Below are 20689 nucleotides of genomic sequence, written 5' to 3' on the forward strand. Positions count from 1 at the left end.
ATGGGCGGGGCTCTGCCCCTCCTCCTGGGCGCGGCAGCTGCGCGCGATTGGCTGTGGCGCGGCGTCGGGCTCTGATTGGCCGCGGCGGCGGCGGAGGCGGTTTCCGGAAGGGGCGGTGGGAGGAGGAGCGATATGGCGGCGGAGAGCGGAGCGGGGCCGCAGGAGATGATGGAGGGTGAGAGCCCGCCGGGGCTGCTGCCCGGGCTGCGGGGGTCGGGGAGGCGCGGCCGGCTGCTCCAGCGCTGCCTCCGGGCTGTGCTGCTGCCAGCTGCGTGCTGGGGGGGTTTGCGGGCCCTCCGGGGTCGTGCAGCCCCCGAGTGTCCAGCGGCCGGGCCCTGCCGGGGCCGGGGTGTCACCGGAGGGCGGGATCCCCGCCGGCTCCGTGCCCGCAGGGAGAACCAGTGGGGTTGTGGAGATGGCCGTGACGTAAAAAGTAAAGATAACGAGAAAGCTAGCTTGTGGATGGCGCTGGTTTTCCTTAGTGCCCCGGTGAGACGAGGAAAGGCTGAGGGGACCAGCGAGAAGCTCGGTCCAGGCTCAGGGTGGCCACCGGAGCTGTGGCTCGGTGAGCGTGAAGGGATCTGACAGGTTGTTCTGGGGAGGTTGCTCTTATCTGCGAGGATTTTTTTATCCATGCCTTCACTTCTTCGTGTCATTGGTACTATTGTACATGATACTGATTTTTTATTTTTTTTTTTTAAGTCTAAAAGCTTTTAAAGTGTAATCGTTCTAATTCCATCTCCGTAATCTTTGGAATTGCACTTCATTGATCTAAGAAATTTCCTTTTTCCTCCAGTCTTCTTCCCAGATTGTTGGTTTTAGGAAGATGTGATGGGAGGAAAAAGTGCATCCAAAATCAAAGTAGAAACAAGGGGTAAGAGGCCTTTTATTTAAGACTAAACCTTTCATTTAGTTAACTTAGGATTTCTACTAACTGCCTAGTCGTTTATGTGAATCCTGGTTATTTTCTCTGCCTGCTGCTCCTGCCCTGTGCCCCGCAGCCGGGAAAAGCCTGATGGGGAATTTCTGTGTCTTGTGCAGTGGATAAGAGGATCGAGTCCGAGGAGTCGGGGGACGAGGAGGGGAGGAAGCAGGCGGTTCGCTTGGTGACAGAGCTGAGCCAGCAGAGCCTGCGGGATGAGCAGAACGGCGAGAACTCGGCAGGTACCGTGTCAGCCTCAGCGCTGCCTCCTGGAGCCCCGGCCGGCCGCGTGTGCACAGCCTGCAGCACCCCCTGGGCTCCTCCTGGCCCCGTGGCCCTGGGAGCCTGCCCCAGAGCCAGCCTCCTGAAAGCTCAATAAATCTGTTGCTAGAATAAAGTTGCCTGCTTTTTATGGAACTGCTAGTATTAGAGCTTTGATTTTTTTTTTTTATTTTTTCCTTTGCTTATTTACCCATCCGTGTTTCTCTTTGATATCAAAATGCAAAGCATCGTTATTCTTTTCTTTTATGGAAGTTTAGAAACCTTATGTGGAAAGATTTTCATTAGAGGTTATGATGAAGAGCTTTTCATAATTCTACCTTATTTTATGTTGTTCTTTTTGCCTAAAGAATTGCCAGATTCCTTTGGAAGGCAACAAAGACCATTTCTAGATGGATTGAAGGAACTTGTCCCTTCTGTTGTTTTAATTTAAAAGTTCTAAGACATCTCAAAATGATATCTTTGAATCCTCTTGGCTGTAAACTTTTCCTACTGATCCCACTGTTTGCACTAGAGCATGGGGTAGAAATACTGACAGACTCTAAAGCCTGTGGACGTTTGATGGGAGGGTTTTCAGTGGCTTGCATGGAATTTGTCAGAGCAGATCCATTTCTGCACGCCCTGTGTGGTGATCTGAGCTGAGCTTTTGGTGAAGTGTAACATCATCCTTTTGCCAGAGATGTCCATATTTTTGTTATTATTATTATTGGGATACTGAAAGGGAAATTATGAAAGAAATTTTAGTTCTTACAGTGAGATCCCAGCTCGTCTTAACCTTGCACATTGGGATTTGCCAAAGTATCTTTCAAACTGATAAATTGTTTCTAGAATTTTAAATCTCATGATTAATTGCACTCTATTTTAGATCTAATTTGTTGCTGATAATTTAAATCCCCTAAATCTTACTAAAGAAATGCTCTTCCATTTTCATGGCTCTGCAAACCGTGCAGTTGATGGAAGCATGCAGATCAGACAGAGCTTTCCTTTGCATGCCTGGAATCCTGAGTGTTTGCTCAGCTGCCACCATTTAGCTGTGTGTGTTGGAGGTTGTATTTTGCACTTTGTTCCCCTGGGAATTGTATGAAAGGAATCACAGAAGTGATGTGCTCTCACTCTAGTGAAGAAAAGCACATTCAGATTTGTTTGCTGAGTTACATTTGTGTGCTGTTTAATATAATGACTGTATTGTTACATTTTCCAAACTGCAAGAAGCATTCAGAAAACTAGGGCAGGAACCAAACAGAGGAATAATTTTTGAACATTCAAGATCCTTTCCACAGCCAGCTTTGAATTTCTCAGCTGAAAGGAAAATGATGAGTTTTCCACATTTTTTTCACAGAAGATCTTAAGTAGCTTGAACAGCTGAAATTTCAAATTCATCATTTAGCTAATTCTCTGAGGAACAGAGCCTCTGGTTAGAAATCATATAACTGAGCTATTTATAATATTCTTCATGCATATGCACTTTAAGGGTGTAGTTAGGCTTTTTGTTGATTGAAATGCTTGTGGTACTGTGAACTTACATAACTCAGTAATGACTGTTCCCACTGTGGAATTTGGGTTTTCTCAATGGTGGATTTTTTTTTTTCCACCTCTGCAAAGGCATGTGGCTTGCAGGCATGGGTTACACAGAAATTCACTTAGGAAACTTCACTGCCAGAGTGATGGGAATTTTTTCCATTGAGAAATGTGGAGTAAAGCAATTTGCAAGGGAAATTGCAGCCCTGCCTGTAAAGTAGGAGGGTCAGTTTAGAGGTTTTTTATATCCAGTCACTTCATAAATAAAATGGCTGTAAATTTGCTAGAACCATTTTTCTCTTCTTTCTTTTTCCTTTTTTTTTGTTTTATTTTTCTGCTCTTGAGAGAAAATGTGTTTTAACACTTTCCTACCAATACTGATTTACAGCTGGTATCAGACACATCTCCCTCAGGCTGCTGAATGTTTTATACACCGTGCAGAGACTTCATGGCAATTGACTTCAGTACACAACAGCACTGCCTGTGTGTTCAGTTTTAGATTTATTTTATTTTAGCCTGGGTCCTGTGTGATTTGGATTTGCAGCTTTGGATTTGAGTGCTGTTTTCCACACTGGCTGTCATGACATGTGTCAAAATTGAGAGGAGCCTCAGAACAGAGTATTGAACACATTACCTAAATCTAGGGTTTATAAATTAATATATTCAAGCTTCCTAGCCAAACAAAGTCAATTTTTTTTTCTTGAATGGGGTTTTTCCTGAAGATTTTTTTCCTTGCCATATATGTGGTTGGCTTTACTGTTGGACAGCTTTAAAGTCTCAAAGGACTTGAAACTCAAAGTTCCTTCACCATGAACACTAAGTTACTGCCAGTATCACTCAATACCAGGGGCATAATTTGGATTTTTCATGTGATATCTCAAATAACTGTTGTTCCAAAGCTGGGCACTGCTCCTGTGGGCTGTAAATTCAGCAAGGCTTGGAGCACTTCTCTCTGAGAGTCTTTGCACCCAGGAAACAGATCAAAGAGGTCCAGCCTTGATAGCAGCAGGGTGGGGTATCCCCCTCCCCTTCTGAAGGGCAGAGCTCCTGATATGGAACTAAAATAAGAAAAAGCAGGCATTGCTCACTGCTCATTGCTGACAGGCACTTGTGTATCTGTCAATTTTTGGTGCCATTTCTATCTTACTGTTCCACATCCCCAAGACTACCAGCTCATTTTTCATTCCCAAAATATAATTTGTTTCCTGCTATTTTGTGCTATTAAAAAAAAAAAAAAAAAAAAAAAAAAAAAAAAAAAAAAAGAGGATTGCTTTTTCAGTCTTAACTTCTGTGAATCAGCTCAGTGAGTCTCTTTCCTGTTTCAATGTCCAGGCAAGAGCAACAGCTCAAATACAGGAAGGTCAGTGATGATCTGTGCACCAGCAAACCCTTGGAGCTGGATGGTGGCATTAAAAATGGTGATGCTGGTACTGCTTGTGCCTGCACTGCTGCTTACAAAGCCAAGCTTTAGCAGGAAGAACACTCATTAAATAAGAGCACTTGACATTTACAGGGATTTAACCATTCTGAGCTGGGAAAATAGTCACTGCTGCTGGGTTAAGGGAATGAGCTTGCATACATGCAGGAGTTAGTGCAAAGCCTTGGGGATGTCACTGTAATTGAAGTTGTTTGAGTTTTTGGTAGCACTCAGAGAAGCTTTGCACATGAATTAGAAAAATCTTGCAAATTGTGTTGTATGTCAGTTTTGCAAAGCTGAATCAGACTTTGTTTTTTCTTCAGCAATTGATGCAACCAGCAAGCCACCTCCAGCAAATGGGAATGGGCATGAATTATTCAGCATGAATTCTCCAGTAAATTTCCCTCCCTCGTGTGCTGTGGTAGAAGCACAGCAAATGCTGGGGTGTTTTCCAGAGCTGTAAAAGCATTTCCCAAGGAAATTCATGCAGTGGCATAAACAGTGTTGTCTGGCATAGTAGGGAGTTCAGCCAAACAATGGAAGGGAGATCCAGGCAGAAGTGTTCACCACAGTGACATAAAGTGGCAGTGCTAATATAAAAAAACAACAAACTGAAGGGTGGGATTGTTGGGATGTTTGGTCATTCCTGCCCATCTCCCCAGGCAGTTACAATCCCTTCTTGGCAAGGTTTTATTGTGTTGTCAGAGCACAGACACTTAGGACAGGGTAGGTGTGAAGGAAAGGCATCCTGCCCATCCTTGAGCCTGCAGTTTCCAGCAGGTTGGGCTGATCTGTGTGTGTTTTACATCTGAGCAAGAAATCCTGCTGTAAAGAAAGGTTTTCCTGTAACTCTCGTGGCTTTAATGAAGCAGAATATCTGAGCTGTGCCTCTCGTGTGTTTGTCCTCCTGAGGAGCATTTGCTCTCTGCATGGGGCTGTTGTCCTGCCTTTGGCTGGGTGCTTCAGGAGCTGGTAATGTGTTTGCCTCTCGTGCAGGAGATGCAGAGACCCCAGTGGACATGGAGACCATTAGCCTGGACCCAGAGGCTGAGGTAAAGGCAGATTTTTGTCCTTTATTCGGCAGGAAGCAAAGGTAGGCAAAGGCAAGTATTGAAACCTGATTCAAAGATCTAATTCTTCTGCAGGTGCTGGCTGCTGTGATCCTCCCCAGAGCTGATTCACAGCCTTTAGAGTAGAAGTAGAGGTGTTCTATTTTTCATCACTAGCTGAAACATTTTGTTAGTACTTCAGAATTTCAAATGAAGTGTAGATGCACTGAAAGTGTGTGTGTGCTGCAAGAGGCACTGCTGGGCTGTGAGCTTCAGGGAGTGTGTTCAGTGAGCTGATAGCTGCTGTGAGCCCTGTGCTTTGGAACAGGCACTTACCCAGCCCAGTGCCTTGGCATCAGCAACCTCCTGAGCCCATTAGCAGCAGAGGGTTTGAGCTGCTTTTCAGGGTGGGGAAGAGCTCTCTCTCTCTTTGACTTTCAAATCTGGAGCATCTGGGGCTGAGCAGCACAGATGGGAAGTGCCTCAGCTGATTGCCAGTGCAGAATTAACATTCACAAAACCACTGGTTATTCAAACTGGCACTGACTCCTGCTCATCTGAGGCCTGGAACTGGAAATGCCAACTTGTGTTCTGGTTAAGCCCTAGCGAAGTAAGTAAGAGAACTTTATGCAAAGCTTTATTTATGCAAGAATTTTTCCATCTCGATAAATTTCTGAAGATTTCTAATTTTGGTGATGCTCAGACTCAGGAAAGGGCTGTTGCATTATATGCAGTTGACATTTTGCATTTGCAGTTGACATTTTGCATTTGCAGTTGACAAGTTCAGGCCATGTGTCTCAGTTGTGGTGGTAAAATCGTGTTCCAAACTCATTTTAGAAATGCTCTTGGAGGGGAAGTTTTAATGAGCTACACATTTTGTAAGCCTATGATTTCCTTAAAACAAAGTACCAGATTGATCTTGAAAGACCAGATTTGTTTTGGAACAACTGCTAAATCCCTCAATTTCTCTTTCAGGATGTTGACTTGAATCATTTCCGGATTGGGAAGATTGAAGGATTTGAGGTGCTCAAGAAAGTGAAGGTAACACTCCTGGGGAGCAGAGAATGCCTCTTGGAACTGGGGATTTTCTCACCTATAAGAGGACAGATAGACAATCTCTTTTTGGCTGAGATTTAGTGGGTTTGCTTCATTTTTAGCTGAAGAAGAAAGTGTGTTTTGGAAGTTGGTGAGAGGCAGTGCATCAGGGCACATCCTGGACTAGCAGAGCAGACTGAACATAGAATAATGTGGATGGTGAAGCCCTCAAAGCAGGCCCAGTCAGAACATGTTGCTCAAGGCCTTCTCCAGTTAGGCTTTTGAGTATTTCCAAGGATAGAGATTTTGTATCCTCTCTTTGCTGTTGTTACTCTATCTGACCATTGCGGCTGAAAGATTTCCTTCTGTAGAACTGGAGTATACCAGGAAAAGATTGTATTAAAAAATCAAACTAAACCCAGCAAATTCCCAGTAAAACTTAATGGGGGAACCCTCACCCACACCTTTTAGTCTGTGAGGCATTACATGCAATCCTTCATGGCCATTTTTTTGTTGCCTTTTCAACTTTTCTCCACAATCAGACTCTGTGTCTGCGGCAGAACTTGATTAAGCGCATTGAGAACCTGGAGCAGCTGCAGACCCTGAGGGAGCTGGATCTCTATGACAATCAAATCAAGAAGATTGAGAACTTGGAGGCTCTGGTGGACCTTGAGTGAGTGCAGGGCAATCACCAGGGTTGGGTTGGGGGTGGTTTGCTGCTCACTGTGTTATTCATGCTGTACTTAGCCCAGTGTTTTAGCCTCTCTCAGGATTTGTTCTGGTGCTCAGTGAAGGATAATGTCTGTTCTCTATTGATATTCAACCTGTGCAGTACACAAATTTCATTATCCTGAACCTGCCCAGGGGCAGGCAGCTGGAAATGACCCCTGTGCTGTGTGAGACAGTGAGAATGACTGGTGGTTGTAGCTTCCACAAGGTGTGGGAACTCTCCCCCTTTGCTCTTGCAGTGAGAGCTCTGTGTAACAGGTGTTTATTCCTGCAAAAATGAATAATTAATTCATCAAGAGATTTCAGGTAAAGTTTTTGGGGTTTTTTTTAAGAGTGTTAGGGAAGGAGTAAGCACCCTTCCAAGTTTTTGAGTTTCTGGCACTTGCCTGGATCATTCTGGAGGTACATGACAAAACTGTTCTCCCTGGGGCAGAACTGGCCCAATTCTCACCATCACAACCTTTTCCTGCCCAGGGGAGCCCTTGACATGGTCCTGTCAGAGGCAGATCTTGCAGGCAGGCACCTTTCCCAAGGAAAATGCAGATTGGCATTTTCCACTGTGGCAGCTCCATGGCTGGACAAAGTAATGGCTGTCTTCTGCATGTGGCAGGTGATTTTTTTTTCCTAACATTTTAAAAGTTTTATTGTTGTGTTTTCTGATAAAAAGAAATTACATTCATGACTTTAGCTTCAAGGCTTGATCTCTGCAGTCAGGTTGATTCCCCACTGTCACCATGATATTTTCTGAAAAATCCTCTTTGTCCAGGATTTCCTCCTGGGAAGCTGAGAAGCCTCAGAGAGAAATGAAAACTATAATTATCTGATTGCTTCTCCTGTGTTTGCTGCTTTGGAATGTGGTCTGGAGATTATTTATCCAAATGTGTGAATTGTTTTTACTTAATGACCAATTGCCATCAGCTGTGTTGGACTCTGAGGAGTCAGTCACAAGTTTTTCATGATGATTCTTGTTAAGCCTTCTGTCTGTATCCTTTTCTTTCTTTAGTACAGTTTTAGTATAGCATTTTTAATATAGTATCATATCATGATAATAAATCAGCCTTCTGAGAACACGGAGTCAGATTCCTCATTTCTCACCTCACAAACACCACACCCCACTAATTTACAAGTGTTTCTTTCAGAATCATCCCTGCCTGATGGGCTGATGAGACCTTTGGTTTGTTTTGCCCCAGGGTCCTGGACATCTCCTTTAATGTTCTGCGACACATTGAAGGACTGGATCGGCTCACCCAGCTCAAAAAGCTCTTCCTTGTCAACAACAAAATCACCAAAATTGAGAATTTGAGCAGCCTGCAGATGCTGCAGATGTTGGAGTTGGGGTCCAATCGAATTCGGGTAGGTTTGCTCAGAGGTGTTGGCTGCAGAGTTCTCAGCTCTGTGCTGTGATGTTGGCATTTCCTGCACTGACTTTGATTTGCAGTTTTGTTGGTTTTTATTGTTCCAGGCACTCCCTGTGCTGATTGCTGTGCATGCTGGAGCCTTTCATTATGGATTAATGCCTGGCTGCTAAATCACCATTTGTGAATTGTGTCTTTAATGAACTCCTGTATCCCCTGTGTGTTTCCTTTTGCAGGTGATGGTTCTCCCTGCTAGAGAGCCAAGCCCATCAAAACCAGCAGTTGTTTTCTCTTACCTTTCTACAGGCTGGTGCTGAGTCCATGAAACCTATTGAGAGCAAAATGAGTTTGATTTGCAGGTGCAATTTACAGCCTGCTATGGCAGTCAGTCTTGTTTAGGAAAAAGATTTTCTTGATGCTTTGCTCTGGAATGCCTTTAAAACTTGGTACTGCACTGCTGATTGCTTTGGGGTTTTATTGTGCAGATTGTGACTTTTTCAATTAAAAATCTGTGCCACTTACAGGGGAGCAGTTTTGAGCAGTCTCTCCTGTCCCTAAGGTGTGATGCACTGTGTTTGCTCAGTTCATAAGAGAACTGGTCAGAGAGATGACACAAAAGACTTGCAACATGCAAAATAAGCTCTTTTTTAAAAGCTTTTTAAATTACATGCTCTTTAGAAAATACTCATGAAGATGAGTGCATTTCAGTCAATGTGGTGTAAGTTGGTGCTGCCCATTTATAGTCTCTGAGAAATTACTTGTTATGGTAAAAGATTAGGAAAAGAAAAATTGTCCTCTTTGAAAAAATAGAAAAGAAAAATAGAAAAATTGTCCTCTTTGTTTCAGGACTTGTGGAAGAACACTTTTGTTTGTAGAAAAGAAGGAAACTTCAGCTATTAAAAGCAGCCTTCTAAGGCTGAAATGTGTGCTGCTTTTTTGAAGAGGAAAAATTTTGGTTTCCTCCTGAAGCCAAACTGGACTGAATTGTTCTCCAGGAATTTCTGCTTTGGAAATTAAATTATTTAGGGGGGTAAATCTGGGGTGTGAGAACATCAGCCAGGTCAGATGGGGGATTAGGAACCTTAGAGTTTGCATAGGATGAGGAACAGGAGTTATGGAGAGAAGCACTTGGCTTTTTTCAGAAGCAGAGCAGGCTCAGCACACTGATCCTTACATTACAGAAGGTGGGTTAAAAATTCTGTATCTAAGCATCATTTTCATCTGGAAAAAAATTAAATCCAGTTAGATTTCTGAATTGATACTTAGGCAGTACATTGTCAATTATGTTGTCAAGCCAAGGAATATCTGTTTAACAATAAGATTAGATTTATTTTATGTGCTTTCTCAGTCTTGAGCTTGAGCATATTAGGGACAAACAAACAAAAAAACCCCCTAAATTGTTGCTGTATGGGTAACACAAGCTTCTTAAATTATTTTTAGTGGGTTTTTTTTCTGTTTGTCTGTTAATTCTATTTTGACTTCTTCAAACAGCAGTGTTCTGTGCTTCTAATTGCTTTATTGGAGTGAGTAACCTGTGACTTGGCTTGGCACAGAGAAATCTGCTGCTGCCTGGGGGTACCCAGAACTCCTGGGCTGCTTTTCTCTTGGTGTAGGGTGTGTGTTTACAGCTGGACATACCCTTAACTCTTTAGGGTACAAGGCTGTGGACTCTTCAGGCAGAGTTCTTGGCTCTGAGGTGCCTGATTGACTTTTTCTCTGTGTGTTAAAGCTGTTCTTGCCTACTCAAACCTCCCAGAGTGCCCTTAGCTTGGAATCCCTCATGACTTAGCACTTCTTGCTCTGTTTGAAGAGCAAAACTTTATGCTTAAGCTGAATATTTAATGCTTTTTTTCTTTAAAGTTGGACTGAGGCAACTGTCGTGTAAGCACTCTACTTGTTTTTAGGTTTTTGTCCCCTCATGTCCATATATTCCATTCCACTCCCTGTACTGAGTCATCAGTATTTCCTCCTCAGGGCTGAGAAGCTGCCAATGAGCAACAAATCTATAATTTTTCTTGCAAGGTCACAACAGGGCTAAGTCCATCATCTAGAAGGGGGGTGAATGCAAATTTGAGCTGATTAACTCTGTATTGTTCAGTCTTGTGGCAGCTGTGGGATAGAGGTCCTTTCCTGAGTGTCCATCTTCTCCTTCCTTGTGCTGTTACCTGCCCAGGTGAGCCCCCAGAGTGAGCCAGGTGCTGCTGGGACTCAGTGGCTCCCCAGCACTGCTGATTTGAGATTTTTGGCAGGCAGGAAGCACGTGGAAAAGCTGAGATGTCACAGCCTGCCTGAGCATAGCTCTGGGTGTGTCTGTGTCCGTATTGTTGTTTTTACTGTGAGATGAAGTCCTTGTTGCTTTTAACTGCATCTTGATTTTTTTAATTCAGAGGCTTTTCCCTGTGAAATAAAAGTGTCTCCTTCTGTTTGCAGGAGCCTTTTGTAATCTTACCCTTTTCCCTTTTTTTCCTGTTTTCACTCTTCTGTTTGTGCTTTCTCCTTTCCTTTGCAACATCCTTGATGCTTCACAGAAATCCTGATTTTCTCTTCCTGAAGGCTGAGCTGGAGCTGAACTGGAGCAGTGTCTGTATTCTCCCATTAAAATGTGTATTTAAAAGGTGTGCATCACTCAGGCTGCTGTGGATGTGTTCTGGCAGAAGCAAGGCTGTGCAGTGAAATCCAATAACACACACACCCCCCTGTGAGACAGCTAACTTTGCTCATGGCAGAGAAGCTGAACAACTCACCTGTGTTATACAGTCACCGATGTGCAGCACTAAATTTACTAATTGTGTTCTTTCCTCCCAGATTCTCTTTCCATTCACTAGTAACAGCTTTTTTTTTATTTTTTAATTCACAAATGAGTATCTTCTCCCCAGGCTACACCACATGGTTATAATGTGGCTACAAATTGACAACCACATCTCCCAGGTGGAGCTTTGCAGTAACACTGTCTCTCCTCTGGTTGTTTCACAGGTAATTGAAAACATTGACACCTTGGCTGATCTTGACAGTCTGTTCCTTGGGAAGAATAAAATCACCAAGCTCCAGAACCTGGATGCCCTGACAAACCTGACTGTGCTCAGTATACAGGTACTGTGTTCTGAAAGCCTTGAACCACCCTGTGGGATGGGATCAGCTCTTCTGAGTCACAGAATCTCAGGGTGGTTTGGGCTGGAAGGAACCTTAAAAACCATCTTTCTCCACCCCCTGAAATGGGCAGGGCACCTTCCACCATCCCAGGCTGTGTCCCAGGGATCCAGGGGCAGCCACAGCTTCTCTGTGCCAGGGCCTCACCTCTCTCATAGACAAGAATTTCTTCCTAACATCTAATTTAAACCTTCCTTCCCCCTTCACTTCATATCCTTGTGAAAAATCCCTCTCCAGCCTCTTGTCAGCACCCCCTTAGCAGGTCTGCAGGGTTAGAGTCAAACTCCTGTGCTGGAAAGAAGTGAGATATTCTTTTTGTTGCCTTTTTTCATCCTTTCATGCTACTTGAGAGTGACAGACACTGATAAAATGATAAAGCAGCTGCATTTCGATGGAAGAAAGAACAGGAAATGAGTGTTATTCCCTTCTTCCTTCCTGAAACTCTGTTTCCTGATGTGTTACAATAGCACTGAAAGTGTGATGCCAGTGACAGTGGCTCAGTGTCACTGCCTTCGTACTGAGGAGGCCAGAAATGTGAATGAGCCTGTGCTGAATGCAGTCTGTCCTCAGTGAGCTTTCAAACAGCTTCTTCCTTTTTTAAAAGGTGGAATAAAATACACTCAGCTAATTTCTTTCACTGCATCTCCTTCTTATCCATGTGACAATGCTTGTGCATTGTGGTATCTCTTCTTAAAGCTGCTGGCAAGACACACTGACCACCTGCTCTGGGTGCCATTATTCTGTAGGACATCAAGAATTAGCTTTATTTAGAATTAGCTTTATTTAGAATTAGTCCTGCAGGAGTGCAGACAGGACAAGAGTGCAGTGTGGTTAAGGTGGTGTAACTTCCTCTCTGGCCTTCCCTTTTGTAAAGACCTACAAAATGAACACTAAGACCTACAAAATTCATGCACAGGCCTGCTGTTTGTTAAGACACCAAGCCAAAAACTTTCAGGCTGCAACTTCTGATGGGGAGGTCAGAGTTTGATTCTTGCTGGAGACTCCCATAGGACTTTCTCCTGCATACGGGGTGCAGAGACCAAACAGCTGAGCTCCCAAAATCTGCATGGGCCCAAGCAGACTATTTCCCCTTCCCCCAGCCATACTTTGGGGGAATGGTTTCCCCCCAGTGAGTGCCATGGGTTTGGGTTGGTTTGGAGGCTACTAAAGAGCTGCTGCACTTGCAGAATAACCGTCTGACCAAGATTGAGGGGCTGCAGAGCCTGGTGAACCTGCGGGAGCTGTACCTGAGCCACAACGGCATCGAGGTCATCGAGGGACTGGAGAACAATGTGAGCCTCTGCCTGACCCTGCAGCACAAGTGCTGCCCTGAGCTGCTTGTGTTAGTGGCTTTTCTGGGAGATTTTGTGCCTCAGTTTCCCCAGTTAGGTGTGGGTTCCTGAGTCTCTTGAGAGACCACAAATATCCAAGTGTTTGTTGTATGTTAAAGTATCTCCTGTGGGTAAAGATCCCCCAGATATTCTGGAGTAGAATTATTTTCCTGATGTGGGGAGGGAGATGTGGTTGAAGCAGTAGCCTGGCTGATCCTCAGCCATGGGAAGCTGGACACAGCTGCTGCAGCCTTTCAGACACAGCTGGTAGATAACCATGAGTGCTTTGCAACAGGACAGGACTGGATCTGGGTGTGAGAGCGGCCAGCCATGGCATGCAGCTTGCCTTCCTGTCATTGTCACTGTACATGTCTGTCTTTTGGATGGGATGGATTTTGTGGAAGTATCATTTTCACTCTCATCCAGCAAAAGCTTTTCTAAAATTGTTGAGTTTCCTGCTGTTAAGAGTTTATTCAGCTCTGCTGCTCAAGGGGACACTTTGGATCCTATTTTTAATCCTCCTCTTAATGTACTTTGAGGAAAGCTCACTTTTTAGGAGCCTTTGGCTGGCAGTTGCCATCCACCAGTAACTGCCTTCATTTTTGTCACATTTGGGGGGGTCAGTAGCCCAGCTTAATGGAAAACAATCTTCCTTGTTCCATATGGGCAGCAAGAGCTGAGCTGAATGTGAGCAGCTGGCAATAATGAGTCTGCTCCTGATAGCTTCCAACCCCGGTGCCTGGAAAAAGTGGCACAGAGAAGATGAAAGGAAATCAGATCTAATATTTTTGTGTTTGCTTTGTCTAGAACAAACTCACAATGCTGGACATTGCTGCCAACAGAATTAAGAAGATTGAGAATATCAGTCACCTAACAGAGCTGCAGGAGTTCTGGGTAAGCACAGGCCAGAGCTGATCCCCAAAATGTCTGAGCCACAGTGAGGGGAACCCTTCAGATGGGCAGCACATGGACTTGTGTGCCTTGGAGGGAGCTCTTCTGCTTCTGGTGATCAGCTTTAAGGTCTGACAGCCTGCATGGATAGAGTGTGTGGTGGTTTTCCCTAGGGAAAGGGAAGAGCTTGAAAATTTCTTGCTGAGTGGTGAGGAGCCTGTCTGTGCCTGGGAAATGGGCCCTGCCTTCATGCCCAGGTTGGTTGTGAAACAGCCCCACATGTCCTGTTTCTGCAGCTCTTCTTTCTGTAGGTGAGCATGGCAGAGTACCAGGGGAGCACAGAGCTTGTTCAGAGCAGGGTTGGTATATTTATGGTGTTATAATTATGAAGAAAACTAAACCAATTTCTGATTCCATTCCTATGTGTTGTAAATGCACAGTGAGCCCCATGGAAGGGAAGAATGATGTATTTGATTTTATGTTTTTAGAACGTTAATTTATTATTTTATTATACTACATTATATTAAAGAATACTATATATACTATACTAAAGAATGCTAAATATAATGCTAATAATATAGTATCAATATATAATAGTATAGTATATAATAGTATAGTATATTATAGTTATATAATAGTATAGTATATTATAGTATATATATTTATTTTTATATATATAAATATTAAATATAATACTAAAGAATACAGAATGCTAAAAAGATAATAATGAAAACTCGTGACTCTCTTCAGAGTCCTGACACAGCTTGGCCCTGATTGGCCAAAGAGTGAAAACAACTCACAGCAGAATCCAATGAAACAATCACCTGTGGGTAAACAATCTCCTAACACATTCCAGACAAGGAAAACACAGGAGAAGCAAATGAGATAAGAATTGTTTTCCTTTTCTCTGAGGTTTCTTGCTGCCTTTCAGCTTCCCAGGAGAAAAACCCTGGGTAAAGGAATCATATTCAGAGAATGTGAATGCCACATAACAGCTTAGGATTGCTTCTGTTTCTTTCTGGCACCCTGAATTGCTGAGCTCCTTGGCTTTCCTAGGTCAGGAAATTCAGAGGTGCCCTGTCCTGAAGCATCAGCCCTGTGCCATGTTTGGAGGCTGTGCACAAACGTGCTGATGTGAGAAAATGGAGAAGCAGCAGCAGATGTTGATGAGCTGGCAGGTGCTTTAGCTCTTGTAGAGTCTTTGCATTCAAGGCTGGGAATAAGAGTTGTATTGTATAATGTCTGTCATTTGGAGTGATTTAAACTCTTGGGCAGATGCTGAGAGAAAAGGAGCTGAAAGCAGCTTCAAATGAAGCCCAGCTGGAGTCTGCAGCCCAGGCTCCTTAGATGGTGTTCCTCATCTTGCAGTGTGGCTGAGGAGGAGCCAGCAGTGTTACCTGGCCGTGCCTGTCTGTAGGGAGCATTTCTGTTTTTGAGAAGCCCATTTAACTGCCCATTAATCTTTTGGGCAATAGAGCTGAGGCAGTGCAGTGTGCCTGGTGTGGGGCCTGCCCTGATGCTGTGCAATTTCCTCCTGTTTGCCTCTGTGCTGTTGCTGTGCTGATAGGAGGTGTCTGCACTGGTTGCACTTGTACTGAAATGACTTGTACTGAACTGGGCTGGATTCCTTTGCAAAAACACCAGTGTGTTCAGAGTCCTTTGTCAGAGCAGAGGACTGGCTAAAAGATCTGTTAGCTGAGCACAGAAAATGCCCTCCTGGCTTTGTTCCAGCCTTCCAACACTGTGTTTAAAAAACTGATTTGTTTGAAAAGGAGCAGGGCAGAATTTTCAATGGAAACCAGTGTTGTATCTCCCAGTTTATATTTTTTTCACTGACTGCACAGTTGAAGCCACATAAAAATGTCCTTTAACACCTTAAGTAAAGAGAATTCAAAATCCTGTCCACTGTTAAAGAGAATTCAAAATCCTGTCCACTGTGGTAGTGTTCCAGCAGTTTCCCAGTAGCACATCCCCAATGGAGGGACTGAGATGTCTGAAAGTTGAGAGGCTTGGCTGAAGTAACATTGTGATGAGCTGTAGCAAAATGAGACAATCCAGTGAGGTGTTTTACATTTTATGTGAAGGTGGCATTGCTGCAGTGACTCTATCCAAAAGCAAAGGGTGCTGTTGTCTCAGGGTTGGACAGCTTGGGGCCACCTTGTAGCTTTGCTTCCTTGTTGGGCAGCTGAAGCACTCATTCCTTTGTGTACAATTGCTGGGCCAACAATGAGGCAGGAGAAGAACCCAAATCAGAAAGCTTGGCATTTCCTGTGGAGTGCAGAATCAGTTTTTGCAGGGAAATTTATGTAGGGAGAGAGGAAAATGTTGCTTTTCTTGTCAGTTTGGGACATTTTTTAATGTGTCCTGAGAAGTCATTAAAGTAAAGGTGGATGTCACAGTAGAAATAAATTATGATATAAAGATTTCCAGCCCATAAATGCAGAGTGGAGTGGGAGAGGGTGTGGAGACTGACCTGGTGCCTTGCAGGGTCTCTCTTAACACAGTGCTTGGGCTGGATCTGCTGTCTGAAGGGTGGCACATCTGCCCAGCAGCCAGGACAGCATGGGGGAGTTGGGTTTAGTGCTGAGCCTGGCATGTGGGACAGGAGAGCTCATCTCAGGGGTTCCAGGGCAAGAAGGATCTGGTAGGGAAGGTGTTTGTGCTGAGCCTGTCTCAGAGGTTCCAGGACAAGAAGGATCTGGTAGGGAAGGTGTTTGTGCTGTGCCTGGCCTGTGAGACAGGAGAGCTTATCTCAAGGCTTCCAGGACAAGAAGGATCTTGTAGGGAAAGTGTTTGTGCTGAGCCTGTCTCAGAGGTTCCAGGGCAAGAAGGATCTGGTAGGGGAGGTGTTTGTGCTGAGCCTGACATGTGGACAGGAGAGCTCATCTCGGAGGTTCCAGGGCATGAAGGATCTGGTAGGGAAGGTGTTTGTGCTGAGCCTGTCTCAGAGGTTTCAGGACAAGAAGGATCTGGTAGGGAAGGTGTTTGTGCTGAGCCTGTCTCAGAGGTTTCAGAACAAGAAGGATCTGGTAGGGAAGGTGTTTGTGAGCGGTGCTGCCCCGGTAGCAGTGACTCAGCACCACCACTGCTCTCCTTTTCTTGGGGCTCCCTGTGGGGGTGACCATGGCTCTGTGTGTGTGCTCTGCAGATGAATGACAACCTGGTGGAGAGCTGGAGCGACCTGGATGAGCTGAAAGGAGCCAAGAATTTGGAGACTGTGTACCTGGAGAGGAACCCCCTGCAGAAGGACCCCCAGTACCGGCGCAAAATCATGCTGGCCCTCCCGACCGTGCGGCAGATCGACGCCACCTTCGTGCGGTTCTGAGCCTCCTGCTGCCCTCCCTGCCTCCCCTGCCCTCCTCCAGAAAATGTCCCAGCAGGGTTTTTTATCCACTCACCATCCCCAGGTCTTCAGTACACTGACACACACAGGGCAAAAAGTCAACAGAAAGCACTGAAACCAGGTCTCGTGTACAATGCACTCATTGTTTTTGAAATGTTGTTATTATTATTATTAAATCTTAACACAAGAGCCTTCAGTGTGCCTGTGGTTTTTATTTCGTGGGGGAGGTGGTTTGCCTGCTCCAAACACCTTTACCAGAAGGTGTTTGCAGCAGGGTGAAGCCATGGGAGGCACTTGCTGACCCCTGGTGACTCTGTGACACGTGTTCAGGTCAGGAATGTCCTCACAAACACCACCTCAGATCAAGGCTCAACAGTGGCCTGCAAAAAGGTGAAAAAAGATCTGACCCAGGTTAGTTACCAGGTATACTTGGTGGTACAACATGGGGCTGCAGGGGGAGTAGCCTTTCTGTAATGATGTTTTTAAACAGAGCTACAAGCTCATGAGAGGACTGGGGACAATCTGGGGTTAATATATTAATCCAGGTAAGGGTTTGGTAGCACCTTGTTGCAGACAGTGTTTGCCATCAGAAAACCTGAATCACATCCTGCTCCTACTGAAGATGGCAGTGTGGTGTTGCTGTCCCTCTGTACCTGTGTTTGATCTGGGCCCTTGAACTGCATCTCTGCAGCAGTTGAAAAACCCTGGGAGGCACTTGCCATCTGCTGCTGTTTGTCCAACAGCCATGTCATCATCCAGGGGAGCAAGGAAAACCAAGAGGAGTGCTTGAAAATGTGCTCTTGGTGGTAGTTTCATTCTGATCTGACATGAATTGGTATCTTTGGAAGAGTGGATGAATCCTTCCTTCAGCTGGAGACTGGGCATATTAGGCAGGACAGTGTGGCCGTGTAAGAGATTTTAGTTCCCCTTTGTGGGCTGTGTTGCATTTGCTCACTGGCAGCTCTGCTGTGGTGACTGGGCTTGGCTGGGAGCCTGCACCCACCAGGTCACTGAACTGGGAATGTGGTGACATGAGTTGCTGTGAGTCCCTCAGAGTGCCACCAGCCCTCCCTGGGGACTGTGAAAGCAGCAGTGTCTCAGTTACTCTGTTCTATGGGTGCTGTACCCCACACTGCTCCTGGGCTGGCAGCACCCAGCTGGGATTGTGTCCAAAGTTGTACAAACCAACACAAACCGTGTCCTTGTAGGTGTGAGGTGAACACAGCACCTAAATCTTCCCTGGTGCCCGCAAATCCTGGTGCCTTGGCCAGGCCCCAGCCCCTGCAGGGTGTGAGGTGGAGATGCTCCCTCTCGCTGCCTCTCCCTGAGCCCTCTTTGCTCAGGGCCACCCAGGTCCCCACCTCCAGCTCAAACAAAGGCAGGGCCTCCTCCCGGCGGCTTGGAGGAAGGCGTTTCCAAATGGGGAATGTGCCTGCACACCCCTCCACCCTCCTCCTCCTCCTCCTGTCCCAGGTTCTGCCCTCCTGCACCTGGAGCCTGACATTCCTCAGGAGGGAAGCCACCATCAACAGGGGCAGCAGGGTGTCACGTCCCACTGTGTCCCCACAGGAGGAGAAGCAGAATTAGGGTGGGAGGACCCCCCTGCCCTGTGCCTGTGCCTCAGACCCAGCTCTGAGGGAGGAACAAGCAGCACAAGGGCTGGGCAGCAGCTGTGGGGGTAAAAGCTGCAGTTTGGGGCTCGTGTTGGGAGCTGCAGGAGAGGGACAGTGTGAAAAATGTGTATTTTCTGATTGGCTTTTCACAAATATTAAAATGAATATTATATGTGTTGTGTTAGAATGTTATGCTGTATTAATTCTCTTAAGCAGCTTGTTAAATATAGTTTTAGGTTATAACAAAATGTTAAAATAGAAACTATGCTATGTAGGATACTTTTTTTCCTAAAGAAAGGATTCACAGCGAGATAGCAGCCACAGGACACCTGAATCTTTCAGAGAAAGAGAATTTATTGCTCCATTATCAGGAAAATTGAACTTCTTCCCTCCTCGCTCAGGCAGGATGATGCCCTCAGGATTCAGAGGAAGAAGTTGACACTGACCAGACAGAATCCTGTGTTTGAATGCAATTTATACATCATGTATGAGGTGTATGAATATGCAACAGGTTATTGTTTTTAAGGGTTAATCCTCTGTTAACATGGGTCCTTTTCGGGCTTATGTTGCCCTGAAAGAGGTACCCGGACTGTCCATACTCTTTTTTCCTATTGTCTCATATTGTCCTAATTCAAATTGTCCAACATTTTTATCACTCAAATTATATTGCTATTTTTATAGCCATTTTATTACTATTAAACTTTAAAATTTTAGAAACAAGTGATTGGCGTTTTCACAGGCAGGATGGAACAGACCCTGGTGCCTCCGTGCAGCTTTCCAGCAGTGCCTGGCCTGGTGGCCTGTCCCCAGCACTGTCCCTCCCCAGCTCCAACATGGGGCTCAGAGGTGCCTGCTGGGCTCCTGTGGGGTTGAGGGGTTTTGTGGCTGTCTGCCAGCAGGGCTTTTCAGGACATGGATGTTTTTCCTTAGGGATAATATTCTTGGGCCATGGAGAGAGGGAAACACGCCATGAAGAGCCCAAGCTTCTAAATATTGCACCACTAAGAGTGTCCTCAGCTGGGATCCTCAAAAAGGCCAAGGCCCTCCTGGCAAGGTGGCCCTGCCACCACACTGGGACAGCCAGCTGGGCACATGGTGACCACACAAAGCAACACAAAAAGATGATAACACACCTGGAATTGCAGGGAATATTCACTCCTGGACAAGAGGAGCATGGCCAATGTCTTCAGCAACAGCTGCACCAGGATGAGTGAGCAAAAAGGCTTGGCTTGGAGTTTGACTCCTTTCCATCCTGGAGAGGAGGCTGGAGCAGGAGAGGGTCTGCTAGGCTGAGGAGCACAGGAAAAGCCCCAGTGCTCGATGGCTGGAGCTGGCAGCTGGTCCATACATCATGTTCAGAGGGCACTGGATCCCCAAGCCCTGGCAGGCACCACCCTACTCACCCCACTCATACTATTCATCCTATTCATCCTGCTTATCCTATTCATCCCACTCATCCTACTCACCCTACTCAGGTGTTCCAGTCGTTCCCTTTCACGGGACAGCTGCAGTCCTCAGTCCTGTTAATCAGCTCTCCCAGCTTCTTGCTTCCCTTGCTAGGAACACCCAGGTCAAGTGGCTGGAGCCCTCTCCAGAGCAGACACACCCTTCCCTCAGCTCCTTCTTTCACTCACAAGACAATGCCCAGTCCTGGAGGAGGGAGACATGCAGGACAAACATGGGGTTCCATCATGAGGTCCCTTTCCTTGCCTCAGGCTTGGTCCTGGTGTGGGAAACCATTCCCCAGGAGCTGAGCTGGCAGCAGGACATTGTGAGAACAGGAGAGATCTGCTGCCATCCACAGGACCTGGAGGAAGAAACTTCTGGACAAGCTTCACTCTGCTGGGATACACATAGGAAAGGTACCCAGTGATGTGACTTCAGATTTCCATCCCCTTGTGGTAAATGCAGCCTTGGTTAGTGGATTGTTGGATCCAGGGGAGGATATGGCCTGCCATGGGGGCCTCCTCCAGGAGTGGAGCAGGGGTGTGATGTGTTTATCTGTGTGATGTGTTTGTGCTCATCTCCTGGGTCAGCTCTGCCAGGCTGATCCACACCAG

At 45.7% G+C, this 20689-nt stretch overlaps 1 protein-coding gene across 2 annotated transcripts; it reads left to right on the forward strand.

Moving 5' to 3' along the window:
- The first annotated feature begins 18 nt into the window (after nucleotides 1-18).
- Nucleotides 19-17205, forward strand: PPP1R7 (protein phosphatase 1 regulatory subunit 7). Of its 2 annotated transcripts, XM_074546874.1 has the most exons (11): nucleotides 25-175; nucleotides 797-874; nucleotides 1042-1164; nucleotides 5133-5188; nucleotides 6161-6226; nucleotides 6763-6893; nucleotides 8140-8302; nucleotides 11278-11394; nucleotides 12639-12743; nucleotides 13590-13676; nucleotides 16822-17205. In XM_074546874.1, exons 2-11 carry the CDS (start codon nucleotides 832-834, stop codon nucleotides 16996-16998), a joined length of 1068 nt encoding a protein of 355 aa, XP_074402975.1. In that variant the 5' UTR covers nucleotides 25-175; nucleotides 797-831; the 3' UTR covers nucleotides 16999-17205. The 2 variants fall into 2 exon arrangements, with proteins under 2 accessions (XP_074402976.1, XP_074402975.1); XM_074546875.1 differs by lacking the exon at nucleotides 797-874 and having other exon boundaries at nucleotides 19-175.
- The last annotated feature ends 3484 nt before the right edge of the window (nucleotides 17206-20689 follow it).

This window comes from Zonotrichia albicollis, chromosome 9 (assembly GCF_047830755.1).
Source record: "Zonotrichia albicollis isolate bZonAlb1 chromosome 9, bZonAlb1.hap1, whole genome shotgun sequence".
In the NCBI taxonomy this organism is placed as follows: domain Eukaryota; kingdom Metazoa; phylum Chordata; class Aves; order Passeriformes; family Passerellidae; genus Zonotrichia; species Zonotrichia albicollis.

What these genes read in the sequence shown, in the direction of transcription:
- PPP1R7 (XM_074546875.1), top strand. Translation starts at nt 133, where the DNA reads ATGGCGGCGGAGAGCGGAGCGGGGCCGCAGGAGATGATGGAGG. An exon ending in TGGGGTCCAATCGAATTCGG is followed by an intron (nt 8,303 to 11,277) that starts GTAGGTTTGCTC and finishes GTTGTTTCACAG; the next exon opens with GTAATTGAAAACATTGACAC. An exon ending in CAGAGCTGCAGGAGTTCTGG is followed by an intron (nt 13,677 to 16,821) that starts GTAAGCACAGGC and finishes TGTGCTCTGCAG; the next exon opens with ATGAATGACAACCTGGTGGA.